Source organism: Mus musculus, chromosome 19, assembly GCF_000001635.26.
Source record: "Mus musculus strain C57BL/6J chromosome 19, GRCm38.p6 C57BL/6J".
Lineage (NCBI taxonomy): Eukaryota > Metazoa > Chordata > Mammalia > Rodentia > Muridae > Mus > Mus musculus.
The window spans coordinates 37,597,413-37,621,559 of NC_000085.6; the positions used below are offsets into that span (position 1 = coordinate 37,597,413).

Genomic DNA, 24,147 nt, shown 5'->3' on the forward strand with positions numbered 1-24,147 from the left:
ATCTAGATTTAACACTAGTAAATATTTTGCCATATATTCTTTCCCTATTTATTATTACTATTATTATTTTATTATGTGTAGGCTGTTTTGTCTGCATGTATATCTTTGCATAGTGTATATGCCTGTTGCCTAAGAAGGCCAGAAGAGGGCATTGGGTCCCCTGGAACTAGAGTTACATGCAGTTGTGAGCCGCCATGTGGGTGCTGGGAATTGAACTTGAGTCTGCTGGAAGAGCATCCATTGATCTTGACCTGTTATTAAGACATTCAAAAGAAACTTTCAGAAGCAATGACCTTTCACCTAACTGTGTAGCACTCACTCCTGAAACATTAATGGCTGTAATATTGTGTACATTGGTAATACATACAATTTGAATGTTTTTACAAATACTTATGTCTAAGCTAAATGCTGATTCTTAAAATACAGAAATTCATACTCAACACACTGTTTGCATTTAGCATTTTGGAATTAGCCTTTATGTAAAGGCTGATAAAATTTTACCCTTGTTTAAGGCAGGAGTTCTAATGGGATAATTTTGGTTTTCTTGGCTGCTTACTATCCCCCTACAATTGGCGATGCTTAGAGACAGTTTTGGTTGTCACAGCTGTGGTAGGAGGTCTACTTGGAATTAGCAGGTAAGGACCAGAAATGCTGCAGAATGTAGCACTTAGCACTTGCCCTGGCCTATGTGTGGCCTCATAAGCCAGGCAGGCAACTTACCATGGGATACACACCAAGTCTCTTGTCTTATATTTTTAAAGTAACTTTTAGCTATGATTGTGTATTAAGTACTTTACAAAGTGACTGTTCTACAACGGGATTATAATAATGCTTTATACAAAGTATCTCATTTTTTAACTTGATTGATTTGATACCCTTAAACCATGTCATAAATGAACATTCTGCTTAAGTGATCCCTTTTAAGATGAAATTGAAGTTTGTAGCTTAATGAGTCACTGCCATTTATAAAGAATATATATATATATATATATACATATATATATACACACATATATATGTTTATATAGAGAGATATACTTTATATATGATATAAAAGATAGGACAGAAAAATGAGTAAGTTATATTACATTATTGGGAGTGTTAAGCAATTATACTCATGGAAGGCTTTATCAATGTGAACATTTGTTTTTAGCTCAACAGAAATAGATGACATGCTTAGGAAATCAACCAATCTGCTGCTGACCAGAATTCTGAGTAGCTGTTTACTGAACCTTATTAGAAAACCTCATATAGGTTTGACAGAGGTAAGAAGAAATAATAACCAAATGTTTTACTATGAAAGAATTGGGGCTGGAGAGATGGCTCAGAGGAAGAGCACACTCTGCCTTTGTATTGGACCTGGGTTAGCTTTCAGCACACACAAGGCAGCTCACAACCATCTGTAACTTCTGGCTTCTGTGGGCCCCAGGCACACTACACATGTCTTGCACAGACACACATGCAGACAAAACACCCATGCACATAAAAATTATAAATTGTTGTAATGTATTATCCTGTAGAGCTAGCTTTGCATTTAAAATTTATTAATGTAAAGTAGAGTTTCAAAGAACTGAGGGGGAGGAGCTGGAGAGATGGGCAGGGTGGTTAAGAGCACTCAGTGCTCTTGCGGAAGACCTGGGTTCACTTCCAGGCACCTAAATGACAGCTAACAATATCCGTAGCTCCAGATCCAGGTGACACCCTTTTCTGGCCTAATGCTCATGGTGTACAAACCTCATGCAAACAAGACATACATATAAAAATCTTAGAGAAGAAGAAACATGAGGGAAAAGTTTCCCTGGGGAATAGTAGACAGCTGGAGGTTTGAAGGGCGTAGACCTTAGACTTCACAGACAGTTGCGATCCTCATTTTGTACATGTTAAGTGTATGAGATCTACAGATTGCCATAGAAATTCATTTAGAAATAATTGGCTGTGGACTCATAAAATGTAAATATTTTTAAGACAACATAAATGTTCATAAGCAGTACTTAGGGCAGACCTTTGAAATCAGTTATATCCTGTCTTGCTGGAATTATACAGAACTAGTACAGAGGCAGGCTGGAAGTAATGACTTGAGTTTTTTAAAATCAGGTGGTCCTGCACAGGTGTGGCCTGTATTTACCGTGGCTTCCGTGTCTTTTAGCTGGTGCAAATTATCATAAACACAACACACCTGGAACAAGCTTGCAAATACCTAGAGGACTTTATAACTAACATTACAAATATTTCTCAAGAAACCGTTCACACCACAAGACTTTATGGACTTTCTACTTTTAAGGTATGTAAAATCTGACCAAAACTTGTCATTCAGTTATTGTAGGAAATTGAAGAAGTTAAAGATAATTTTTATTATATCCTAAACATTGAGCATCACAGGTAATCATTGCCTGTGATGACTGTCAGTTGTGAGTTCCTCTTGGCAATTTAAGGATTTTATTTAAAGTATTGCTTTTATGTAATATAGTTTGTTCATGTTTTGACAACAAATGGCAGTGCAGAATTAGGCTAACTGAATTTTCATTAATGTTTCCTGGTTTAATAATGGTACATGAATTTGTGTGCTTGGAAATTAAAAATGAAGTACAAGGTTTGCTTTCTGGTTCTGATCTGAAGAAAAATAAACGCAAGTCTTTCCTTTGTCTGGATGAGAGAGTTCTGTTTGAGGCCCTGGGGTATGCTGAGATCCATCACTTAAGGGGGTCTTGAGAAGACTACAAGACTAAGTAATTTCCCGTGTGTTTTATAACCCATTTTCTTACTCTATTAATCTTGAGCTGTAGATGGGACGTCGGCTGTGCTAGCTTGCTTTCGGTTGTTGTGATAGATCCCTGAGAACCAGCTGAAGTAGTAAAGGCTTATTTTGGGCTTATAGTTCCACAGTTCAACTCAAGGTTCATTGGCTTCATTGCTTTGGGCTTAAGATGAAGCCAAGCATCATGGTGGTGACCACATGATGGTGCAGAGTGGCTCACCCCATGGCAGCTCCAATGAAGTTCTGTGCTGCCAGCCTTCTTCCTCCTTCCGCTTTTGTCCCTCTGAGCCCCAGGTTGTTGAGGGTGCCATCCACTCTACACTCAGAGCAGTTCTTTCCCCACTGTTCCATTGGCTGTTTCATGCCAGATGACATCAGCACCTGAGCTCAGATCCCAGAACCCACAAGAAGCTGGGGGCAGCAGTGTGTGTCTAATCCCAGCATTCCTATAGAGGCAGAGACAGGTGACTGTCAGAAGCTCTTGGGCCAGCAGCTGTCCTCAGACAAGGGAGCGTCAGGCTCTGTTTTCCATGTCAGTGTAGGATCTCTGGGATTGCACATGTATGCTGTGGCACCCACTCTGCTGGATTCTGGGGACTTGAACTCAGGTCCCCATGCCTGGGATCAGTTAGAAGCAACATCCTAGAGTTTAAAATGCATGCCTTTGGTCCCAGCACTTGGGAGGCAGAGGCAGGCTGATCTCTGAGTTCAAGGCCAGCCTGGTCTGAGGAGCTAGTTCCAGGGCACCTAGGGCTATATAGGGAAACCCTGTCTCAAAAAAAACAAAACAAAACAAAAAAACAAAAAACCAACCAAACAAACAAAAAACAACAACAACAAACCAATAAATAAATAAATAAATAAAATTAAAAATAAAATACACGATTTCCAGATGATTTATTGCATTGTTCAAAATGTTTTAAGTATTTGAGGTCTGTCACCTTTTAATGATTACGTTATATATGCTAACTAAGGAAAGGAGCATAATCTTGTCGCTCTGACTGACCAGTAAAATGCATGACTTTGAAGTGGCTCCTCTCTCTCTGCCCATCCCCCTGTCACTTTCCTCATGACTGACATCGGGATGTGTTGTGCACTCTTCCTCTGTTTCCCTCTGTCTTGAGCATCAGTGGTGCCATCCGATAATCAACTGGATGCTGTATGCCCTGGAATTCCAGCTAGAAAGTTCAGAATCGGATCAAATGGTCTATGGCATATTGTTTCTTGAGTCAACATAAAAACTAGCAGTGGGGACACGTGCTGTGGCAATTTCAGCTTTACCCTTGCTTCACTCCTTTGTGCTAAACCAGTGGTTCTCAACCTGTGGGTCCTTTTGGGTTCATGTATCAGATATATTTAGCAGATATATTTAGCAGTAGTAAAACTACAGTTATGAAGTAGCAACACAATAGTTTTATGGTTGGGGGTCACCACAGTATGAGGAGCTGTATTTAAGGGTCATGGCATTAGAAAGGTAGAGAACCATTGTTCTCAATGATTATAATTAATGTAACCCTTTTTTTTTTTTTGGTCACTGAGTGTTCATAAAGTGTTTCAAATAAGATACTTGTGTTAGTGACCCGAGCAGAAGGGGGAAAAAAAAAAAGACAAGAAAAACAACTCAAGCTTTCTTAAACAGTAATGAGTCTGGGTGGGCTAACTGTACCTGTGGTCCTGACTGTGCTGGATGCTGAGGCAGGAGGATCATTTCAGCCCTGAAATTGAATAATTTAGGCAACAAATCAAGGCCCATTTCTAAAAAAGCGACAGGAAAACTAAAACGATGGGAAACATTTTTGCTCATTGTGACAGAAACGTCCAAGGATTGGGCAGACTTCAGCTGCCTGTGGGGGCGAGACAGTCCTCAAGGACCCAGAATCTCTTCCTCTGTTACCTGCGATCTGCACAAGTTTGGCTTCATCTCCACACTCTCCATGGTGACCAAGTGTCCATTCTAGACTCTCCCCTGCTACTAGAGTGGCCACCTGGCCACTGCTCCAAACACACACCCTGGCTGATCCAGATCCTCTGCGGGCAACGTGGGAATTACCAGTCAGCTTACCCTCAGGATCTATCCTTGGAGCTAGCTCTAGGGCAGCCCAGCCCAACCGGTAGCCGTGGTCGGAGCCAGGACTGTTGTCCAAAACATACTTGTGAGCTGAAGAAGGAACAATAGACAGTGCAGAGAGTCACAGCTGGTTACTAACAGTGTTTAGCTGTTACCGGTTAGCTTTTAATCAGAACGCATGTGCTTACAGTCCGGGAGGCGCAGGAACTGCGTTAAACCGTTCCTCGGGTCGTTCTGTTTCTTTGGTTGGTTGCAAAGCCCTGATAATGAATGGTAGGAGAGCTTTTTTTTTTTTTTTTTTTTACATAGAAGTAGAGATCAGTATGTTATGCTAGTTACGTTTCTGCCCCTAGAGGGCACTGTTTCTTTAACAAGCAAAGGAGGAACTTATTATTTTATAAGCTGAATCTTTACATTTTAATGAAGAGTATATAATAGTGTGTCATTTCATGCCGGGTCAGGGGCACATGTACTTCGCAGTTGTTTACTTGTCTGGATTATAAAATGCTGAGAGCCCCTGGTGCTTAGAGACGTCCGTTCAAATGTTGTCTTTCCTGTTCCTGTACTTCCCTACCCAGCAGTCAAGGAGTTTTTACTCAGAGCACGCAGCTTGCTATTACACTCTGCGGAAGGCGTTAACAAACATCTTCAAATATGCTTTTCCCTTCATTTAAAAGAAGTTGCGAGAAAAGTTTGTTTTAACTTATTGTAGGAGAAGCAGAGTTTCTCAGTGTCACCAAAGTTCTTGCTGGCAGCAGAGACAGAAGCGGTGAGCTGTTATACTCTGTGCTTCAGTTTTCCTTAGTTCCTGTCCCCAAATCGAAGTGAAATAAACAACTAGAGTGATCTTGGTCACCGCTTCTCTGAACACTAAGTCCAGAAAGCACACGCTGTTTGTATGTGAGACAGGGTCTCACTGTGTAGCCCTGGCAGCTTGCTGTGTGTGCCCTAATGCTGGCATCAAGGTGCGCATCCCTGTGCCCAGCCCAGAAACCACACTCCATTACTTCATTTGAGTAGGATGTAAGCGATTTATTTTCATGTATTTTCTGCCTTCAGATTAAAACTTATTTTTTTTTCTTCATAGCTTCAAAATGTCTAGGTATTTAGTTCTTTAACTTTTGGTGGATATTTTAATCATCTCATATTTAAAAATTTTCAAGATAATGTGAACTAATAACCTTCTTTGTTTTATTGTTATAAAACTACAAGTTTTTTTTTTAAAAAAGGGAAGCAGCATTAATTTTAAAACTGGATTTAAAGTAGACTCTTAAAAGAGTAGCATAGCTGGACAGTGGTGGCACACACCTTTAATCCCAGCACTCGGGAGGCAGAGGCAGGCGGATTTCTGAATTCGAGGCCAGCCTGGTCTACAGAGTGGTACCAGGATAGCCAGAGCTATACAGAGAAACCCTGTCTCAAAAAACAAAAAACAACAACAACAACAACAAAAAGGAATAGCATATATATATATATATATATATGCATATATATGTGTGTGTGTATACATATATATACACATATATGTATATATATACATACACATACATATATATACACATATATACACATTTTGTTTTTGTTTTTGTTTGTTTTTTTGTATGAGTACACTGTAGCTGGTTTTAGGCAAAGCAGAAGAGGGCATCGGATCCCATTACAGATGGCTGTGAGCCACCATGTAGTTGCTGGGAATTGAACTCAGGACCTCTGGAAGAACAGTCAGTGCTCTTAACTGCTGAGCCATCTCTCCAGCCCCAGAATAGCATTTTTTTTTTTAAATAAAAATTTTCGTTTGGAGGCGCCTCTTCGAACTGGGTTTGAAGCTTTTTCGGATGGCGTTACTGCTTAGTGGCAGATCACTGGTCTCTTCCAGTCAAGGATAAGAAAGGGAACTTGGCTGCACTTCTCCCTTTCCCTTCTCGCCTGCATCAGGGGCAGGTCCGGAAAGCAAGGGCCTCATGGGCAGGGGTGTGAGTGTGTGTAGAGGATGGAGTAGAAGGCAGGGATAAAGACTCCTGAGTTCCCGTGCTCCGTGATAGTGCGGGTGAGTGGCAGGCTAGTGAGGTCCTGAGCGCTAGCTCCAGGCTGTGCTCTGGCAGTGCTGGTCTCCGAGGTTCTCTGTGATGTGTTCATTTGCTGAGGTCCAATCTCAAGGTAATGAGACATGAAAGAAGGAACTGACGGTGAACACTGGGGCAGAATGCAAACTGATGAACATTTTTATGTTGCTCTGAAAAAGCGACTTCCACTTCGTATCGTTAAGGTGTGCTATGGTGTAGTTCTGTGAGTCACAAGCATATGACAGTCTGCCTCTCCCTGATATAGCAAGAAAAGTTAAAAAGGAGTGTGTATTACTGTTATGGCTAATACATAATAAACAAGGCTCCTCTGTCCAATTACTAATGCTCCATTCCAGAATGTTATTTTGTAATTGCTCAGTTGCAAATGATGTCAGTGAGTTAAATTGTGTAATTTAGAAAGCTTGATACAGTGATACATTAACTATCTTACACAGCATCATTAGCTACTGAGTGATCTTGCTCATCTTCAGGGATGGCACCTTTTAAAATGAAGACCAATTTCTTGGCAGTGCTCTCATGGAGCAGTAGAGGAAGTATGGCATCTCCTGAGCTTGGCAGAATTGTGCTTGCTTACAGTAAGAATCAAGGGCACAGTGGAGAGAGTGTAAGACTCTGACAGGACAGAAAAGCAGGGGCCTCCCACCTCATCTTAGGCAGCCTTGTGCTGCCGTTAAAAGGCCAGTTACCAGCACGGTGTGCAGGTGCAAGCCCCTAATCCCAGGAGGAAGAGCTTGAGATTGAGCCAGCCTGGAGCACAGAGTTGAGATGTGGACCCCCAAAAAGCAAGCGAGCAAGGGTGTGGGGGAACCTAGTTACACCACGAAGAAGCCAAGGCACGTGGAGAGCTCACCCACCTCACATGCCAGGGACTGAGTGAAAGATGTCCCAGCGCAGCTCTGACATTCTAGAGCAAGGTCATCCCTCTGTCCTCTGACCAAGTGCGCTGGGGACTTAGTAATATTCTCATGTTAAGCCACTGCGTTCTGAGGTACTGTGTTACTCTGTAGTGCTTCTCTGGGGCAGCAGCTGGTCTTTCAGTGCTTCTTCACTGGCCCCTGTTTCCATATCACCGGGAGCTCAAGGTCTGTGAAGCATGGTTCTGGCCCACAGGGGTCTCTTTTAACTGTACATGTGGTCTATACTAATTTGTTTATATTTACTCATTCCATGGCTTTTTTCTTTTTTAATTATTTTACTTATTTACATTCCAGCCATTGTCCCACCTCCCAGTCCCCCCAAATATAGTTCCTCATCCCATTCCTCCTCCCTCTTGCCTCCAAGAGTGTGTGTCCCCTCTTCTCCCCCTGCCTGAGGCCTCCCCATTCCCTGGGGCCTCAAGTTTCTCCAGGATTAGGCACACTTCTCCCACAGAAGCCAGATCAGGCAGTCCTTTGCTTTATATCTGCCAGGGGACCAGCCCATGTATGCTGCCTGGTTGGTGGCTCAGTCTCTGGGAGTTCCCAGGGGTCCAGGTTAGGTGAGACTGCTGTTCTTCCTATGGGGTTGCTTTCCCCTTCAGCTTCCTCAGTCCTTCTCCTAATTCAACCATAGGGGTCCCTGACTTCAGTCCAGGTTGGGTGTAAGTTGTCTCTGTCTGCCTTAGTTAGCTCCTGGTAGGGCCCCTCGGAGGACAGCCATGCTAGGCTCCTGTCTTTAAGCACATCATAGCAGCAATAATAGTGTCAGGTCTTGGTGCCCCTACTCCCATGAGACAGATCCCAAGTTGGGCCAGTTACTGGATCTCCTTTCCTTCAGTCTCTTCTCCATTTTTGTCCCTGCAGTTCTTTTAGACAGAAACAGTTCTGGGCCAGAAAGTTTGACTGGGGGTTAGTAACCCCATCCCTTCACTTGAGGCCCTGTCTATCTACTGGAGGTGGACTCATCCGAGTTCCCTGTCCCCACTGTTGGACTTTTGGCTAAGGTTTCTCACCTCCCAGGCCTCTGGGACTTTCTAGAGGGTCCCGCCCCACCTCCCACCTCTTTGGTTATTTCCTATGTGGCACTTTTGTATATGAACTGCATTACAGACCTCTCCAGTATACGGTTTTCCAACTGCTTGTCTATCGAGCACTGTGCTAGGTACTCTTCTAGGTGCACGGGGCAATGTCAGTGAGCAAGACAGATGAAAACTTTCTTCCTTAGTGAAGCTTTCACCTTGGTGGGTACTGTTCCGTTTGTGTTTTGAGCCATCGTCTCCCAACCTCTGTTCTTAAATCTTTCTGCCCCTTCTTCCCAGATGACCCTGAGCCTTGTGGGAGAGGGGTGTGAAAGAGATGCCTCTTTATTGCTGGAGACTCCCCAGACTCAGCTCTTACCTACGTTGTGAGCTTTTGCTAAGTGCTGTCTACTGCACAGAGAACCTTCTCAGAGGATGTCAGAGAGCCGCATGCATCTAGGCTTGCATCTTTGAACAGTTCATCTGCACTTGACCCTTATGGGTGCCTTTCTCCATTCCTGAGAACTGGCCACAGCTGTGAAAGCTGTGTTTGGCCTTTAAGTTGTCTTCTTATATTTTCAGGACGTGATATGTGGCCAGCTGTTGTTGAGTGGAGCGTTCTGCAGGTTTGTGCAGGTCTAGTTGCTGTACAGTGCTCATCACCGATTTCCTCCATCTGCTGCTGAGCCTTTCTAACGAGTCTTTCCCACCATGCTTAATACATTTTAGTAATTTGATTATTTATATTTTCTGCTTACTGAGGTATTTTCTTCATTTTTTTAAACCACATTTTTAAGGCTTCCTTTTGTTCTTTGGACACATTTTGAATAGTTTATTTGTTTTGTCTTGTAAGCCTAGTATCTGGGCTTCCTCAAAGATTCTTCTAATGATTACTTTTTCTTCTGGGGGAGGGGGAAGCATAGTTTTCTATCTGTTGCATGTTTTTGTTGATAAGCAGATATTTAAGATGATGTAATGTGCAACGTTAGAAATCAGTATCTCATTCATCCTGGGTTTGTTCTTCTTCCCATTGCTACTTTATTGCTTTCATTTTTTTTTTCTGGACTGGATTTGTAAGTCTGTTTTCTTTGTATGGCCATTGGAGACTACTTGCTTAGCTTAATAGTCAGCTAACTATTAGACACAGATTTCCCAGTAAGCCTAGACTGCTTAAACGCCTGTCTTTTGCAAGAGATTCTGTCTGTATGCTGTGGCCTGCCTTAGATATGGAGACAGATCTGCTTTAGCTTTCATTTCCTGCTTCAAGGTTAGTCATAGGTAAGAGCTTCGACCCTCTGAGCCTTTTCTGATCATGCACACTGGCCAAGACATACAGATAGCCTTCCAGTTTCCCAAGAGTATGTCAGAGGTTTCTCCTGGTGTGCTTGTGTTTGATTGTTTTTGTTGTGTTTTCTTCAGACAGGATCTCACTATGTATCCTTGGCCGACCTGGAACTCACTGTATAGACCAGGCTGCCATCGAACTCACAGAGATCTGCCTCTTGAGTACTGGAATTAAAAATGTGGGCCACCGAACCCAGCATAAATTAGAGTTTTAAAAAGATGCCCCTGGGCATGTTGTTTTCCAGAATTTTCTTTTTCCATTTTTTGGTTAACCATTTATGGGACACAGTTATAATCTACCACTGCAGGTATCCTTTTCATTTAAAAAAAATGTCCCAAATGTTTTGACTATACACGGAGAAAGGCACTTTTGCACTGGAGAAACCCTCGCCTAGGTCAAATAAAGATATCTCTGAAAATGTGGCTGGAGTTTATTTGCATGCATTTACATCGTGTTATATATTATAATTACTATAGAGATGACAGAGTATACAGGAGAATGCATATAAGTTATAAGCAAATGCTATACCACTTTATAAAGGACCTGAATTTAGTACTTCTAATAGGAGGACAATTCTGAAACCCATTCCCCAGGGGCACAGAAAGACAACTCTATTCCATTTTCTCATCGATAGTCCAGCTTACGTTCCCTTAGTGAATCTGTGTGCTCTCTGCATTCTCAGCAACCTCTGCTTTCTGGCCTTTGTTCTTTATAAGGGTCATTCTCATAAGCTGCGAGGAGAACAAGCATGATGGTCAGTATTGTCAGCTGCACAGAATCTAGGATCATCTGGGAGATGGAGCACTGGGCATGCTTTGGGGGTGTCATCTTGTCCGTGCAATTGAGGAAGGACGGCACTGTGGGTGGCACATTAGTCTGGCTGGATCTGAGATGATATAGGAGCAGAAAGCTTGCTGAGCAGGGTTAGGCATCATGTGTCTCTGTGCTTTCTCTGTGGATGAGATGTGGCCATCTCCAGCCTTTGCGGCTTCCCCACCATGATGAACTAACTAACTATATCCTTGCTTTGTGAGCCAGAATAAACCCATTTTTCCTTAGGTTGCTTTGGTCAGGGCGTTTTGTCACAGGCACAGGAAGGGGAACTAAGACATGTCTCTTAAAGGCCCGTTAGTAAGAGCAGAAGGGAAAGCCGACGGGACAGCTAGTCAGGTCAGCTTTGCGGCACCCACAAAAAACGACACCTTTCCTGCATTTTGAATAAATGATTATAGTGTTAAACCAATGAAAAACTTCAAGTAAAATTTAAAAATTTAAGGACACTTGCTTCTGTTATTGTTTCTTATTGCTGGTGTTTTATCCTCTCTCAGGATGCTCGACATGCGGCAGAAGGAGAAATATATACCAAACTCAATCAAAAAATTGATGAATTTGTTCAGCTGGCTGATTATGACTGGACCATGGCTGAGTCAGATGGGAGAGCAAGTGGTTATTTAATGGATCTTATTAATTTTCTGAGAAGCATCTTTCAAGTGTTTACCCATTTGCCTGTAAGTATAAACAATTTCAAAAATTGTAAGTTTACTTTCTAAAATACATTTTACAATTTAGATTTTGGGTGCTTCCTTGTTTAAAACAATCTTTTAATTTTCATATGTCTACTTATTATCAAATAATTATAAGTCATTTGATAAAGAACTAACTGAAGTTGATTGAGATTTTAATTCATTGTACTTTTAAACTAAAATAACTATAATTTTCTATTAAAAGCAAAGCAAACTTCTGAAATTAACAGTGTAGATTTAAGTAGAAATAAACTTTAAAAGGAGCCTGTGTGAAGGTCAATATAACCTTTTCTAGTTTACAAAGTCTAAGGAACTATTAGATACTTTTTTTACATTCATTTATTCATTCACTTTGGTTTTTTGAGGCATGGTCTCTGTGTAACCTGTCTTTCCTGGAACTCGCTGAAGACCAGGCTAGCCTCAAACTCAGAGATCCAGCTGCCTCCACCTCCTGAGTGTTGTGATTAATGGTGTGCATCACCACCTGGCTTTTGATAATTTTTTAGACAAGAGATTAAAAGCACAACAGGAACACTACTCAGTTCAGCACATACTTAGAGCATCCACACCTTCAGCGTCCCCTGATGAAACGTACATGCTAAGGACATAGTAAGGACATTTGACTGAGGATTGACTGGAATGCTGGGCTTTTCACTTGACTGCAGAGGACAGTGGCTGGGGGAACGCTCTTATTCAGTATAGCAAGGTTAATATTTTAGAAATGGAGTTTTTATGAAAATAGGATGAAACTTATCAATGCTGTATCCCAGTTTGATTTCTCCTGCTGTGATAAACGGCACAACCAAAGCCACTGGGATAGCTTACAACCCCTCATGAGGGGATGTCAGGCAGGACCCCAAAGGCAGAAACTGAAGCAGAGCCATGGAGGAACACCGCGTACAGGCTTGCTTCTTGTGGTTTGCGCAGCTGCTTTTCTTAATACCCTGTGGAACCACCTGATGGCGCCCCCAGTGGGCTGGACCCCCACAGACCAGTCATTCTGTAAGAAAATGCCCTCCAGCCTTGCATATACTGATAGAGGCATTCTCTCCACAGAGTTTCCTGCTTCCTAGATGACTCAGGCTTGCACCACGCGGACAGAGCACTCCCCCACACATCATCCCATTGTGTAGGATACAGCTGAGTGCAGGTTCACAGGGAGCCTAAGAAGTACTCCCAACCATCTCCTTTGTTTGAAATGAGAAGCAACAGCAACAACACAACCCAGTATTCCCTCCGCCAGATCCCACTCCTGTTGTGAGGAGCTGCCCCAAATGGTTGACTAGAATAGTTTAAGGATGCTGTTCAGGAAGAAAAGCAAAAGCCTTTAAATTAGATTCGCTGTATAAAATAACAGGTTTCCTATGACATAGTGATACATGTATGTAGGTCACGTGTTTAGATCACACGCATCCCTCCCTCGCATAGCTCCGTCTCAACAGTACCCCCCTCAAGGTAGTGAGTGGCTGGAGCATTCCCAAGATACAGGGGACAAAATGGATTTCTTTTCCAGTGCCAGCCTGCCTTGCTGTGGCTGTCAAATGTGTGAGTCTTGGGGTTAAGGCATGTGAGAGCTGTGGGCTTGTCCTGTGGCCAGGACTGCTGGTTGTCACTAGAATGCCCAGCTTACCATAAGCTTTTGGCTTTGGCCCCTCATATCCAGAAAGCCAGGGTTGGAACTGCAGGCTGTCACCCACGTTTCTTTGCCTAGCCTTTGGGTTCCCCATTGTTATCAGCTCCTCTGTCTCCCCTTTCATGATTCCTGATGCTCTCCCGTTTCTGTCTTTGGAATAAGCATGTCCCTTGTATCTCTTTATTTATGTATATATTGCAGTGCTCAGGGTTCTCCTTGACACAGCAGGAGTGGAGCTAGTCATGGGGTTACGATTCATCTTTTTAGGGCTGATTTCTTTTTTAAAGATTTTTGGTACTTTCTGTTTTGTCGGTATATTAGAATGTAAAACAAACATGCTGTCTACCATCTTGATTTTATGTGTATGAGTGTTTTGCCTACACGTATGTAAGTGCATCTCATGTCTGCAGTGTGGGCAGAGACCAGCAAAGAGTGTAGGAGTCCCTGGCACTGGGTTACACGTAGTTGTGCGTCTCTATCTGGGTGCTGGGAAGCAGACTCAGGACTTTCTTTGCCCTTTTTTGGTTCAGTTTTTGTGACTTACATTTATTTTCTTGATTGAAAACTGTAGAGGGAACTTTAGAATCAAGCGTAGAATCATTTGCTTTATCTTTTCTTTTGTGTGACCTGGAAGAATTATATTAAAAATGCAAGGTTATATCCTTACAGCCCAGTTTTATTATTAATATTTAATTAATTAACTTTTAAATGTAGGCTGCTAATGAATAAAATTTATGTTATTTATTGAATGTAATTCATATAAGAGTAATATAATGAGCTGGACATGGTGGCAAACACCTTTAATCCCAGCATTGTTGGGGCAGAAGCAGGCGGAGGTCTATGAGTCCAAGGCTAGCCTGCTACAAAGCCAGTCCAGGACAGCCAGGACTCTGTTACACAGAGAAATCTTGTCTCAAAAGACAAAACAAACAAACAGTAGTATAGTACGAACTATGATGAAAGTAGCGTGCATTCTATGATTTTTAGGATTGTCTTACTATTGATTGGCCTTTCTGCTAGATTTTAGATGAATTTTGTCTTGATTCTGTGACTTTTATATGTTTTCCATTATATCTATATATACTTTGAAAGATTATGGAAAATAGTTCAGAAAGTAAATATGATGGCGACATTATCCCCATCAAAACAAAATCTATTGCAGGTTACTTCTAGGAAGCATTTAGTGGTTGTCTAAAGTCAAGCCCAGTCTGAAGAATGAGTTTCCTAGTTAGCGCAGCAGTCTGCTCACTAAGTGTAGGCTCTGTTGGGTTGCTTAGCCTCGGAGGCTGAGGTTGCCTGTGTCTTTCCTTGTGTGTTTAGTGGGAATGTCCAGTCTCCTCTCTACTGGAAGCTCAGCTTCCACTAACAAACAAGGTCTGCGTTCCACTGCATTAGCATGAACTTGAAGCATGTTGCTGAGTCAGTCAGTACCTTCCTTTGGAAACTTTTTAATGATACCCGAGTAGTCTGCATTTGTTTCTGAACTGTAAGTGATGGTACTTGCCTGCAGCCCCAGCACTTAGGGAGATTAGAAATTCGAAATGTATCTGATTACTAAGCCACATAGACTCTATCTCAAAAAGAAAAAAAAAGGCAAGAAAAATAAAGTAGTTGATGTAAAAAATAAGCAGTGCTTTAATTCAGTTCTCTTATTTAAGAAACTGGTACTTTGTTAATCATTGAAAATTTAAAAGAAGCCATCAGAGGTTTATATGCAGTTAAGTTGTGACCATTAGGTGAGTTTTACCTTGGTCTGCTATTCACTTCTTAGGGAATAAAATATATTTAATTAGCTGTCAGATGTGAGCCTTCATTTCTTAAGGAAGTTAGTGTGGCTGCATGAATTAGGTTAGAACATAGTGACTTAAATCCTTTCAGAGCATCCTCTGAGTTATGTGTTCTCTGTAATGTTCTGTTATTTGTGAAGAAATAGACATTTTACTTCTTTCTAAATCAGAATCATCTGAAGAAAGATGACTTATTTGTTCAGAATCAGTGCATGCTGTAGACCTAAAATTTCTGTAGCTTAAAATCTGCATTTTTATGTACTGCTTAAATTTTAATATTATTATTATCGTTGCTTATAGTTTGAGAACCAGTGCTGTAGAGCAAAGGACCCTGTCTAAAGTTGGCTTTTTGCTAAATTTGCCAATTCAACACACTGCTAAAGCTCATTATTTTAATGCTGACAGGTCAACTTCATTATATGCACAAAAGTTTGTAGAGCAACCTACCTGATTAGTGTGTATGTAAAACTCACCTACAAATCTGCCAAGTGAAATGATTACCGCATGCATGCGGTAACTAGGGCCTTCTCATTAGCAACGCACAGACGCTGCTTGTTTTCCTGTGTGTTTAGTTTTACTGCCTGGGATATCAGTTCTCTCGTAATTAGAATACATTTCCTCTTTTCATTTGATTGCCTTGCTTACTTCCTTCTCAGACTAAGGCAAACATCAGTGATTACGTAGCCATGTCTGTAAGTAGATACAAGCTAAAGTTAGTATGTAAATTAGAAAAGGATGAGTTTCCGGCAGGCTTATTTTTCCCAGGGAAAATAAGTATTGAACTTATAATTATTTTGACATTGCCCTTGATATATTTGTAGTCTGTGGAAACATAAAGTCTGAAGGGAACATTAACTGTTTTGGTGAGACAGGACTTTCTGGAACCGATTATGAAAGTCAGTAGGAACTACATCCCTGGGAAGGGCGGTGCTTTGGGAACCTCTCTGAGGTCTTTCCCCTGAAAACTGATGCTAATGAGAGCATGGCTGACACGGTTCCTTTGTGAGGATTATATTAAAGAGTAGCACGATGTATAGAAGAAGGCCCGGCATCTGACTGAGTCTCAGAAACTAGTAGTTGTTACACCATCTACTCTGAAGACTTTATGCTCTTCCTGAACACTTTCAACAACAGCATACCACAACACACTGTGAGAAGAAGCCAATGGTGTCTATGACCTTATACAGTGCATGCGTGCATGTGATAAGTGAATCCATGCAATACGTGAGTCCGTGCGATTCATGAGTGCATGCTAGTCACGAGGCCATGTGTTGTGAGACAAAACTTTTCCTGGGAAGATGTAACACACAACAGCATCTGCTCACCCCAGGTATAGAGGCCACAATCGAACAAAGTATGAGTTGTTATGGGTCTGAGGTCATTTAGAGATTCACTCGTCTGACCATGAATAAATTATAACAGAGATGCTTTTATTCATATGCCGGTGTCAGGTCTCCATGCCTGACTGGAATTCCCCAAGGCAGTGGCTACCCACCTCAGTCAAGGGTTTATAAAGGCAAAGAACAAAAGTTACAATTTGTTCTCCTGAAAGCTGAAGGTCCTCTCATGCAAAACAAGCTTTTGTTTCCAGAAGCAGAAACAGCAGTGAAAAAGTAACTCCTGACAGCCCTTAACTTTTGGAAGTCTAATTTCCCTTTATAGTCCTCGTAAGTGAAGAGATTTAAACTTCCAATTGTAAAGTTAGCCATCGCAGTCCCTCTGAGTCAGATTCTTGACTCTGTGGTGGGTACCTGTTCACATTGGGACCTAATCAGCATCAGCTTAATAGCTCCTAGTGGTGAGCTTATGTATCTGGTTACAGCATTTATAATGCAGGGGGCAACGGGCCCTGTGTGTGACAGCTGACAGAATTACTAGTCAGGAAGAGCCCGAGAATGAGAATGGGAACCACTGGAGGTGGGGTGGGGTTGTTGTTTTGTTTTTCCATTTAGGGCCTTTACCCGTTCTGCGTGGTTTTTCCAGAGCACAGACAAGTTATCCCTAATGATTTCTGAATGGTTTACATAGAAACAACAACTTTCCCCTGAAGTCATACTGTAACCTCCTTGCTCTGTGTAAAGCATATCAAACTCCCTGTAATGTTGTAGGATTACCTCAGGCATGTGTGGTGGCAGACTTGTTCTTTTAAGTGTGCAATATAATTTTCTTTTTCTTTTTTTTAAAAAGATTTATTTATTTATTTTATGTATATATGAGTACACTGTAGCTGTACAGATGGTTGTGAGCCTTCATTTGGTTGCTGGGAATTGAACTCAGGACCTCTGTTTGCACCAGCCCCACTTGCTCTAGCCCAAAGATTTATTTATTGCTATATGTAAGTACACTGTAGCTGTCTTCAGACACACCAGAAGAGGGCGTCAGATCTCATTACAGATGGTTATGAGCCACCATGTATTTGCTGGGATTTGAACTCAGGACCTTCGGAAGAGCAGTCAGTGCTCTTGACCACTGAGCCATCTCTCCAGTCCCACAATAGAATTTTCTAATGCAAATAAATACTGGGTTATTTGACATCCTAAGTTTTAGAGTTGACATCGGCCATTGCTGTGCCTACGGCCTCAAGAGTGGCTCCAGCTGTTCCTAACACTAAGCTTGTCCCATGATGTGCTTGATCTGAGAGTGATGTATCCAGGTGCAGACACAGTCTACACTGACAGCAGTAGGGTGGTCAGGATGATGTGTGGTCTTTCCCAGCAGGGTCACAGTGTCCTTTGGATCTAATGTTCCAGCCTTTTGTTGAGGATAAGGCTGGAATGCCAGTCAAAGGCTGGGGGTTTATTCATCAAACGCAGCCGATTTGCTGAGCCACCCAACTGCAGAGATGGAACAGTCAGTCAGTCACATTGGCTAAGATGGTTTACATCAGCTCTCAGCAGGTCTGGGGCTTGGAGCTGTTTGGAACAGTGTGTAGTTCACAGCTGATATCTGGATGGTGTCTGTCAGCTGAGTGGAAATCTGCTGAGACAGATATAGACTAGGGACAGAAGTTAAGCTTTAGGAACTGAGGGGAACACTTCACAGTTAGAACTTCCACCTCAGGAATAAGCAGTAGGTGGGGAAGTGTAGGCTTCTGGTTGGCAGCAGTACTTATCTGCAGTCCACTTGACCTGTGGTAGGTAGATCCCAATCACGACGTCCCGAAGCTTCCATGAATTTAAAGTTTACAAAAAAGAGATAAAAGTTTTGAGCTGTATTAGCATTACCACTGTTTGTAATCTATACAGAAATCCATATTGTAGAAAAAGCAATAGACCCACACCTTTGAGTCATAGTCAAAGTTTAGGGACCCAAAAAATGATTTTTTGGGTTAAAAGCTTTAACATACCTTCCTCTGTCCACAGGGGTGGGTATATACAGTCGGACAGAGATGTTTTTACCATGGCGAAAAGCACCTTTTACTCTATACTTAGAAAACAACCAAAGGAAATTAAAATGTTGAGCTTGTGACTATCTCAGTAGTCAGTGCCTTACCAGAGCCAGATCAATAGCTAGTCAGAGCTCCAGGTTAATATGTTAAGACTCCGAGCCTTTGAAGTGTCAACATTGCCTTTAGGTTTTATTATTTTTTTTTAAAATTATTTTCTCAGACCCTTACAGCTTGCCTAAGCCTTTTGTTTTCTTCCAGTCATTTATCATGAGACATGCTGGTTGATTACTGAGAGCAGTCATTGCAAAGCAAGTCTTTTAAATAGAAGAATAGTAGAAAGCTACATTGAAACCTATTCTGTGAGTTTGCCTCTCTTACTAGGAGGCCTATTAGCTCTAGACAAAAACAAGGTCTGATTTTCACATACAAAATGCTTTCACCAGGCAGCTGCTGCTAAACTGGACTGCTACTAAGTAAGCTACATACCACTGGAGAAGGATGGATCTGAGAAGGAAGTATAAACCAGAGGACCTCTGTAAAACAACAGAGACCAGCTACCTGGACCAATGGATAATCCTGGGCTCCTCCTGGGAAATTTCAGTCTAGTGACTTTAGTTTGCAGCAGTCACACAGGAGGGTATTAACTCTTTGCCACGCAGGGCAGCAGCAGCATTCAGCTTCTAGATCCAAAAGATCCAAGAGACTTTACTGTGGGTGAAGAACTGGCATATTTTGGTAAGGCAAAGAGAAACCTTCAGGCCTTCAGTGTGTTGTTTGTCCAGTCTTGACGGGGTCCTGGAGGCAGGAGAGGCATGGGGAAGTTTCGCCCAGTGGTTAGCATTACCAAACTCCAGGTGGAGTCATTGTCTTTGGAGGAGATCTTTGGAATGCTGATAGGAACTATCACTTTTGTCTATCACTGGAAGCTTTTTTTTCATTGAACACTTTAAATGCCATATTCAGTTCGAATCTCTGAAGAATTTTTGAGGGCCATCTAGTAAGTGTATCTGACTTTAAGTAAACTGTACTTGTTTTTAGTTACTTATTTTAGGCTTAACATTGAAACAATATACAGAAGGTTAAATGAAGCTTATCCTCGGCACTGAATTACATTTGCTCTTAGTATGAAAACAGGCACAGTTCTAAGCATGTCAAAGAATTTGATCTTTTTAAAAGTAACTATTAACCTGCATACCTTAATTATAGCCTTAAAATTACAATCCTTGAATTGAATCTATTTTAATACCAAAATAAAACTTCAAGTCATAAATATAGCCCATAGAGAGATTGATAATCTTATTTTTTGGTCTTTATATAGTGCATCATTATAGAATATCACAGTTTCTTATATGACTTAGTTTATCCAGATAGCTAAAGCTTAACAAAGTTAGCAGAGACAAAGAGACAAGCTACATAATTTCATATCAGTTTCTGTTAGCCTGAACAGACTACAGGTAAGGACAGACATTCCATAGACTCTTACCAAACTGCTTGGCCCATGCCTTGCTGTTATTAGACGCGTTCTCACGACCGGCCAGGAAGAACACCACAGACCAGAATCTTCTGCGGCAAAACTTTATTGCTTACATCTTCAGGAGCCAGAGTGCAAGAAGCAAGAGAGAGAGAAAACGAAACCCCGTCCCTATTAAGGAGAATTTTCCTTCGCCTAGGACGTGTCACTCCCTGATTGGCTGCAGCCCATCGGCCGAGTTGACGTCACGGGGAAGGCAGAGCACACCCTCGGCACATGCGCAGATTATTTGTTTACCACTTAGAACACAGCTGTCAGCGCCATCTTGTAACGGCGAATGTGGGCGCGGCTCCCAACATCTCCCCCTTTCCTTTTAATAAGAGCAAATAGGCCACCCATATTAATGAGAGTGGAGATAGAGGTCAAATCCCCAGTGTGTAGGTAAAGGAGCCATGTACAGGATTAGCTCTTAGGCTCACAGGCTCTTACCCAGAGCAACCCTGACCTGCTCCCGTGTCGTTTTGCCTGGGGGAAGGGAACTAGGACACTGAACCTTCATGAAAGATGACATGTCTCCCTAGAATAGGCTCATATATGCCGCAGAGCCTTTCCATTGCAGTGCTTAGCCGTGCAACTCTCTCGGGCTGCTGAAGCACACTCACTCTATCCCGTGCAATGAGTCTAGCCTCGTGAGATGTAAGAGCTGAGTGGCCAGCGACCTATTGCCTAAGCATAGATAACCATATATCAGGGGGAGCTCCATGTTCTAGTCCTGCAAGCGCCTGGGCAATAACCACCTTGTCTCTCCTAGTTTGGGCCTTAAGCTTACAGACCAATCAAAGAAGCAACACTAATCCACAGCAAAGTGTATCTCCAAATAATATTAATCCCACCCATTTTTTAAAGAAAGAAAATGCTGAGGAGATCCAATTGGGTAATCCTTTGGTCAGGGACAGGTCCAAGCGCGTGGAGTTGACCTGAAGTCTCAATTCCCGAAGGGATCTGTTCAAATTCAGCCATCCAATTCTGTAACATATACTGAAAAAGACTTTTTGACAAATTAGCTGCCCTAGTAAATTTAACATACTGAATGGAAATAACACACAATCCCGGAAACTTTTGTTCACATCCCAGCTGAGTTATTTGTCATAATACATCTAGTTGTATCTGGACAAGATCTATGAGTTGATTAACCAGCATGAGACCTCTCTGTATCTTGACATTAGCTGAGGCCTGTTTATCTATGACTGTAGTCACTGAGGCTGACAAAGTGTTAATGGTGTCAGTCATCTGGACCTGTCCAGACAGAGCCAAGGCTGTCTGAATCAAGGCTAAACCCAGTTCCCAGTTAGTGGTAAAAAAGCAGGAGAATACTTGAGCATTATACATCACCGTCATTGGGAGTGGAAATGTCGACATTATCCCCCAACGCTGCTCTCTCTTTATTATTGACGCCCTGGACATCACCAAGACGAGGGACATTAGTATTCCCTTGGTCAGTCTGGATTTTTCGGGTGAGTCTTTCTGGTATCCAAAATGGGTTGTCTTCATTCTGTGGGAAAACACAGATAGCTCCCCTGGATCTTATCAAAATAGGATCCGGGCCATACCATTTATTATCAAGGACATTTTTCCATTTAACCATCTCATTGGGCCTATCTGGCTCTGTACAATGACGTTCAGCCGCAGTATGGCCATAAGCATCAATATTTAAAAAATTGAGTGTAAAGAGTGCCAAAGACACAGACACTCTTGGTGCTTGGGGTAAAATCTCTTCAATTCCCCTCTTCTGTTTTATAAGATAGGCTTTGAGGGTGCGATGCGCACGCTCAACAATACCCTGTCCTTGAGGGTTGTATGGAAGTCCAGTCAGGTGGGTTACGTCCATCTGACGGCAGAACTGTTGGAATTTTTGAGACGTATAAGCTGGTCCATTATCAGTCTTAAGGAGTCTGGGTTTCCCCCAAGCACTCCATGCCTCAAGACAATGTTGAATCACATGTGAGGCTTTTTCTCCGGTTAACGGAGAAGCAAACATGATGCCAGAACATGTGTCAATGGACACATGGAGATATTGAAGTTTTCCAAAGGAAGAAACATGTGTAACATCCATTTGCCAGACCTGTAGAGGTCGAATACCGCGTGGGTTAATTCCCACATGAGGAACTGGCAAGAACTCACAGCAGCTTTGACATTGAGTAACAATGTCACGGGCTTCTTTTCTTGTCAAGGAGAAACGACTGCGTAATGTTTCAGCCGTCACATGAAAATTGTTATGAAAATTTTTTGCAGCCTCTACCGGGGATGATAGGGCAGCAGCCACCACTTTAGTGGCCTTATCTGCCAAATCATTTCCCAGAGCCATGGGGCCAGGTAGGCCTGAATGGGCTCTAACATGAGTAATATAAACAGGAAATCTTCTAGATAACAAAACTAATTGTATCTGCTGAAAAATATTGGCAACTCTACTGGAAGGCTTAATCACTCCAGCCACTTCTAAAAGATTTACTGCATTAACCACATAACAGGAATCTGACACAATATTAAGGGGTTCTAAAAAGGTTTTTAAAACTTCTAAAACCACTAAACATTCTACCACTTGAGGTGAAATTTCATTATACTGTTTGGATACCACTTTACCATTAGCCACATAGGCACCTATGCCAGTTTTTGATCCATCAGTATATACCACAATCCCATTTTTAAGTGGGTTTCTTACTGTTATTTGTGGAAAAACAACAGATTGATTTTGGGCAAACTGTAAGATTGGATGTTTTGGATAATGGTTATCTATTTTTCCTGAAAAGGAGGTAACTAAAACTGCCCAATCATTAGATGCGGCTGCCAAGGTTTGAACCTGTGCAGCGGTATAAGGTACAATTAAAAGATATGGACTTTGCCCAAAGTGGGTGATTGCTGCTTTTAGACCTTTAAGGGCAAGCTGTGCAATTGCATCAGGATACCAATCTATTATTTTAGCTGGGGATACGTTTGGATGGATCCACAACAATGGCCCATTCTGCCACAAAACTGCAGTTGGCAATTGTGCTGTCTTAAAGACACACAAACTGAAAGGCTGCGAATCCTCAATACGTTGTAATTGTGCATTCTGTAAGGCTTTTTCCACCTTTTGTAAGGCCTGGTTAGCAGCTAGAGTAAGAGTCCTAGGGGAGGAGATATGAGGATCTCCTTCTAAAATACTAAACAAAGGCCTTAACTCAGCGGAAGGAATCTTTAAAAAAGGTCTGAGCCAATTAATATCTCCCAACAGCTTTTGAAAATCATTTAAGGTATGGAGGTGATCTCTTCTTATCTCTACCTTTTGGGGCACAATCTTATCTGGGGACACCACAGAGCCCAAGAATTGTCCTGTATCAGAAATTTGGACCTTTTCTGTGGCTATCTGTAAACCCCACTGACTTAAAGTTTTAAGTAGAAGAGGATATGCCTTTTGTAGCATGGTAAGGTCTTTATGGCACAGGAGGATGTCATCCATGTAAAGGAGCAAAATTAAAGAGGGGAATTGTTCCCTCACTGGCAAAAGAGCTTCTTGTACATAGAGTTGACACATAGTAGGACTATTGGACATTCCCTGTGGTAAGACCTTCCATTGATACCTCTTATCAGGTTCCATGTGATTAATAGAGGGGATGGTAAAGGCAAATCTGGGCCTATCTCTTGGACACAAAGGTATAGAAAAGAAACAATAATAATTAAATTCCAGCCACGTGGTAAGGCGGAAAGTACAGGGAGACCCCTCTGTACTGGGCCAAATAAGTTCATTTGCTCATTAATGGCTCTGAGGTCATGGAGCAGTCTCCACTTTCCTGACTTTTTCTTAATTACAAAAATTGGAGTATTCCAAGGTGAGGTAGAGGGTTCAATATGGCCTAATTTTAATTGTTCCTCTACCAGTTGAATCACAGCTTCTAGTTTTTCAGAGGATAGGTGCCATTGAGGAACCCACACTGGGTCCCCTGTTTTCCATGGTATGGGTCGTGCTGCCCCAATGGCCACTAAGGAAAAACCCAGACCCTGTCTGTCTTGGTTTCCATTAGGTGAGATGGGCTCTATCCTTCCCTGTTCTTGATGTCCTAACCCTTTTCCTTCTTTATAACCCATCTTTGCCATGATATTTTTTGCTTTAGCTGAATACCCTC

General features: G+C 42.0%; 1 protein-coding gene across 2 annotated transcripts in view; it reads left to right on the forward strand.

The window, feature by feature from the left end:
* Window positions 1–24,147, forward strand: part of Exoc6 (exocyst complex component 6) — a 147,290-nt gene that overhangs the window by 60,650 nt on the left and 62,493 nt on the right. For both annotated transcript variants that reach the window (XM_017318044.1, NM_175353.2), the window contains exons 16-18: window positions 1,154–1,265; window positions 2,147–2,281; window positions 11,514–11,693. In XM_017318044.1, the coding sequence (XP_017173533.1) occupies window positions 1,154–1,265; window positions 2,147–2,281; window positions 11,514–11,693 (427 nt within the window). The remainder of the gene's footprint in view (window positions 1–1,153; window positions 1,266–2,146; window positions 2,282–11,513; window positions 11,694–24,147) is intronic.